Source organism: Alligator sinensis, unplaced genomic scaffold (assembly GCF_000455745.1).
Source record: "Alligator sinensis unplaced genomic scaffold, ASM45574v1 scaffold985_1, whole genome shotgun sequence".
Classification (NCBI taxonomy): Eukaryota; Metazoa; Chordata; order Crocodylia; family Alligatoridae; genus Alligator; species Alligator sinensis.
In genome coordinates, this window is record NW_005842993.1 from 356443 (window position 1) to 362267 (window position 5825).

At 43.6% G+C, this 5825-nt stretch overlaps 1 protein-coding gene across 1 annotated transcript in view; it reads right to left on the minus strand.

Annotated features, from left to right (window-relative positions):
* Nucleotides 1-5825, minus strand: part of TRPM8 (transient receptor potential cation channel subfamily M member 8) — a 119640-nt gene that overhangs the window by 63745 nt on the left and 50070 nt on the right. Inside the window, exons 10-11 of the mRNA XM_006036639.2 lie at nt 5570-5688; nt 198-488 (exon numbers count right to left, since the gene is read on the minus strand). Of these exons, the coding sequence (XP_006036701.2) occupies nt 198-488; nt 5570-5688 (410 nt within the window). The remainder of the gene's footprint in view (nt 1-197; nt 489-5569; nt 5689-5825) is intronic.

A 5825-nucleotide genomic window follows, 5' to 3' on the forward strand; every position in this document is an offset into this window, starting at 1 on the left:
ACCGCCCATATGTCAACGTAAGTTAGTGCAGCCTTAAAGCTATTCTAACTCATGTCAGACAATAAGTTGTTCTGTTCCTACACAATTTATTGCACTTCTTACAAAGAGTGCAAGGTCAGTATTGTGCTGGGAACAAGAAGCATTTTTTTTTTTTCTAACAATGAATGCATGGTTGAACCAACTTGTCAGTTACTTACTGAGAACTCTATCTCTGTCTCATCCTTGCTGTTCTTGTCCTCTCTTTTAAGGACTCTTCGGAAGTCTTCAACCATCTTCCACACGAATGTAAGAAGTGAATCATTGTAGGAGTTCTTAGCAATCTGCAAGTTCTTAAACACCAGGCTGCTAAAGTTGTTGGTGTACAGCTCTGTAAGGACCTCATTAGTGAGAAACTTCCTCAAATTCAACCCATTTTCCAGGAAGAGACGGACAAATTTGGGCCTGTCCTTTACTAGGGCCATGAACATGACATCCTGAAGGTCAGCAGACTGGAGGGGGGGGGGGGGGGGGGTGGAGGGGGGAAAAAGCACATATATTAAACAGGAGCCTATATGTAGAGGTTGAGCAAAGAGTTGTCTCAAGCAGAAAAAGAGAATTAGTTGATCATGAAAAATAATTGACTTTGCAAGCCCACAGATTTCCACATCCAACCAATGATCTAGATACGATAGTGCCCTTTTTTTTACCTGGCATAGACCTCTTGAACCGAGACTGTCAAAGAGGTTAGACAGTGGTTTTATACCATGCACAAGTTTAATAGAACAAATCATCAAGACTAATTACATATATAATTTCAGACATGATTTGAACATAAAACACCAATATGAAAAGATTCACTATGCTAGTCAAACTATCTTTACCCATTGGCACAGTTTTGCAAGATCCAGACAAACATACCATATATAAAAAATTATCCTGCTTTAACAGAGTGGTCAGAGACGGGTTGCTACTCTGGAGCACGTATCAGGTGAAGTTCTGTAAGTGTTTTTTTGCATCTCCTCCCATTACCACAATAAAAGTTAAACCAGGCCAGTTTACATGACAATGAAACAGCTGTAAAATTAGCATTGGTTAGTAGGCCTGCGCAAGTTGGCAGCAATCTGATCCAGCTTCGGATCCGGGTGCTTCAGATGGCCATGATCCGATCCGGAGTCGGGTTTCTGTCCAGACTGAGTTTCTGCCTCGATCCGGCCGAAGCTTTGGAGTTGCCTCAGAGATCCAGACATAGGAAATAATGGGGAATCAATGAAATATCTATAACTTTGTTGGTTTTTGTCCGATTTGGATGAAACTTTCAGAGATAGTAGCCTCTGCTGAGTGCATGAAACCTGCCACATTCCAAGATGATCAGTGCAGAGGTTTGGGGGGAACTGTACCCCAAATTCTTGAAAGCCAAACTCCTGTCACGGCTGTGTGTTACACCACAGGGGGGTCAAAACTTCAGGAGTGGTAGCTCTTACTGAGGCCACAAAGCCTGCCAAGTTTCAAGGAGATTGGTGCAGGCATTTGGGGGGAACTGCACCCCAAACTGCAGATAAGCAAATCTCGTGCCATGGGTGACACTGTGTGTGTGAAGGCACAGCGAGGTGACAGCTGCAGGGATGGAGGCGCCTGCTGTGACACCTGCCAGCTGTGAAGGAGATCGGTGCAGGGGGTTCTGGGACCCTGCACCCCTAGCTGCTGACAGGCAAAATTTGTGCCAAGATTGTCTCTGTCTTGGGGCACTTGATTGTCTGTATTGATTCTTTCCTCTCCTTAGCCTGGTTTTGTAGGTGCTAATTACAGCTCATTAAGTCATTATGTAGTAGCTAGGTCCTGTGTATTGAGCAGGTCCCTGAGTCCCTGAGTGAATCATGATTGATGGATTGGTAACTGGTATCATAGCAGCTTAGCAGCCAGGCCTGCAGTAGTGTCTCCCCTCCCCGCCCCAAGACAGACACAGTCAGTCCCACAAGCACCCATGGCACCAGTTTTGCTTGTCCACAGCTTAAGGGGCAGTTCCCCCCAAATCTCTGCACCGATCTTCTTAAAACTTGGCAAACTTGATCCTCTCTGCAGAGTCTGTCACTCCTGAAAATTTCATCCAAATAAGACAAAAAACAACAAAGTTATAGGTATGTTATTGTTTCCCCATTATACCCTATGGCCAGATCTCCGAGGTGGCTCCGAAGTGCTTCAGGAAGCTGAATGAAGCCAGCGCTTCAACCTGGATGTGCTGCTTTGGATCCTGAAGTGTCCAAAGCTTCTCCAGATCCGAAGCCTCGCACAGCCCTATTGGTTAGCTTCCACTTACTCCTGAACAGAGCACACACAAAACAGGTACAACAGATCAGCTTGAAGCCTAGTAGGTCACCTCCTCTGCTTTCCAATCAAAATAGCTGTTTCATCTTTCCATACCTACACATTACCCGACCATCATTCCTTGCCCCTACACCAAACCAGTTAAACCAGCATCTGTGAGAAAAAAGCAAGTTCAGTTCTTCAATTACACCACCAGCACCCATTCCATAAACAGGTCCCATCAGGAGGTGCTTAAAGATACTTTCAGATTCCCTTAACTGTTAAGGTTTTTGCTTTTTTTTTTAATTATATAGTCACAACTGGGCAACCAGCAACCACACTAGGAAACAACAGGCTGTGCTTTTAGCCTTTGAAGACAGAGGGAGGGGGAAGGGCCAGGTTTGTTGGATACTTCTCTCTCTCTTCTGTTGGTCATATTTTATCACTGAGACATAGTTAGACATGCACAACAATACTATGGCATTTTGCTTGTGATCTACATTTCCTTAAGAAGCCAGCTGACTTCTAAAGAAAGCTGTGATTAGGAATTTCTCCATTAAAATAAAGTGACTGTGTTAAATAAGCATGAACTATTACCTACAGCGATATTCTACTTTAAACCCCACTGTTAGGGTGACAATATTTGGATCTTGGGGAGCACTGGATTTGCAGCTGAATAAAATGCAATATATTACCTGTGGCCTAGCAAAAGCTGCTAACCACAAGGCAGAATGATATCTAAGCCAGCCATTTGCTTATGCTAAGTAACCATCTTAACTGTGTCAACCATTTTCTGAGAAAAAGCAGCAAGTGAGTATGTAAGTCTGTGTGCTGTGAATGAGGTGAAGCTTTAGGAATGTGGAAGATGGTACAAACTGGGACAGAAAAACAGACTGGAATGTGAAAAACAACACGTAATTGGTAACAGAATCCGAAATAAACATATGCAAGAAGGTGAATGGTGATTGATGAAGAAGCCTCTGGAAGCTTCCAGGTTTTGGTCAAAGTCTGCCCATTGACTGAAAAAGTTAAGTCAAGGTCTTAGACATGCGCTCATAACAAAAAGACATGTAAATGAGTGAAGTGCATAGGCAATTCCATGCTAATGAAGTAAACAGTAAACAGAGGAGGAGCTTGAGATAGGAGGAGAGATGGGTGGAACAAAGGAGGAGTGAGGGTGAAATAAATGGTAATGAGCATGAATCAAGGTGTATAAAATGTGAAAAGAACTATTGTTTACTGCAGGTCCCCAGTTTGTTGTTTTTTTGGGACCTTTGCCCGAAGCTGTCTCCATTCTGAATAAAGCTGTTGTGAACAATGTGTGCAAGTAGTGTTTGTTCCCTGCTTGCTCTGGATAATGAGTAACAGGACCTATGAGCAATTGAATCATCGTCTCCCTAGTCATTGGGCACCGCATAAAGTCAGGGTCTAACACCCACCTTCCCTTATAAACACAAAACCCAATAACATGAAGACAGAACAGAACTTACTGACTATGATGATAATTTTTTAGGCTGACACTTTCCCAGCAGCTATATCTAATCCTTATCTGTTTTTCTCTTTTACGTGCATTTAAGCTGATAAAAGGAGCTCAGCTGACCTCCTTTGAGAAGGAGACATGGTATTTGGCCAGTAATTACATACGAGAAAAAACTGGCATCACCTTAGAGTTATGTATATTGCTACAAAGTGCCCAATTGAGAGATCCAGGGATCCATGTTTGATATAATTAGGTGGTTCAGTTTTTCAAGTCTTAACTTCTGCCCAAACGTTAAAAGAGAACATTATGGTCTCCCACAACATTTTTGAAAGCAAGCGAAGTGTGGGTTGGATGAATGGACCACAAAATGGACAGAAAACTGGCTGGATTATAAAGCAAAAAGGGTAGTAATTGATGGCTCAATGTGTAGTTGACAGCTAGCATCAAGTGGAGTGCCCCAAAGGTCAGTCCTGGTTTTTGTTCAATATCTTCATAAATGATCTGGAAGATGGGATGGAGTGCACCCTCAGCAAGTTTGCGGATGACACCAAGCTGGGGGAAGTAGTACCTATTCTGGAGAGTAGAGCTAGGTTTCAGAGTGACCTAGACAAATTGGAGGACTGGACCAAAATAAATCTCAAGAGGTTCAACAGGGACAAGTGCAAAGTCCTGCACTTAGGCCGGAACAATCTCATGGACTGGTACAGGCTGGGGACTGACTGGCTGGGCAGCAGCTTTGCAGAAAAGGACCTGAGGGTTACAGTGGACAATAAGCTGGATATGAGTCAACAGTGTGCCCTTGTTGAAAAGAAAGCTCACAGCATACTGGGCTACGTTAGTAGGAGCATTGCCAACAGATGGAGGAAAGTGATTCTTCCCCTTTATTCGGCACTGGTGAGGCCACATTCAGAGTAGTGTGTCCAGTTTTGGGCCCCTCACTACAGAAAGGATATGGAAAAATTGGAGACAGTCCAATGGAGGACAACATAAAATGGTGAGAGGGCTGGGGCACATGACTTATGAGGAGAGCTGAGGGAACTGGGTTTATTTCATCTGGAGAAGAGAAGACTAAGGGAGGATTTACTAATAGCCTTCAACTACCTTATGGTGGTTGCTACACTATTCTCAAATAGGATGGAGCTACAAAGAGGATGGAGCTACACTGTTCTCAGTGGTGGCAGATAACAGAAGAAGAAACAATGGTCTCAAGATGCAGCAAGGGAAGTTTAGGTTAGATATGAGGAAAAACTCTCTCACTAGGAGGGTAGTAACACACCGAAATAGGTTACCCAGACAGGTTGTGGAATCTTCATCCTCAAAGGTTTTTAAGACCTGGGTAGACAAAGCTTTGACTGGGAAGATCTAGTTGGGGATGGTCCTGCTCTGAGCAGAGGGTCAGACTAGATAACCTCCTGAGGCTCATTCCAACCCTAATTTTCCATGATTCTAACTTTGTTCAGTACAGAAGTTATCATTGTGGCACACAAGGAACTGGACCAAAGATCACCATGTCACAAAAATGAAACATGTCAGATACATTATTCAGGTTATTGGACTGTTTCAGTTCACATCAATATAAAGAATGACCTTAACTAACATCAGAGTACACTTGTTTGATAAGTTAGCGTATTCCAAGTCTGGAAAGCATTGGCATGCATTTTGCTTGCATCAAACTGAGTTGAAATGGCAGCACTTGCTTACCAGAATCAGAATTGTGTTGTATGGGTAAACTGTACCCATAAAATAGCCAGTCCTCTTGTTTTCCCCTTCCCCATCCCAGCAAGCTGTGACAAGGCATGCTGTTTTTACCTCCCAATGTCGGTCATTGGTGAAGATCTCATCGTTGGCCAGGTCCAGCTCGTTCCACTCAAGAAGCAACTTGAGCTGCCCATTCCAGTTATCTTTATCATGTTCATTGGTGCTGAAGGCTGTAGGAGGAAAGGGTAGCTAGGTAAGGACTAGAGTCTGAAAAGAGCCTTGGTATACTTTCTCTCATTCCTACCCTTCACCCAATCCCAGGCACAAACCCCCCCCCCCCCCCAACACAAAAAAAAAAACCCCATTT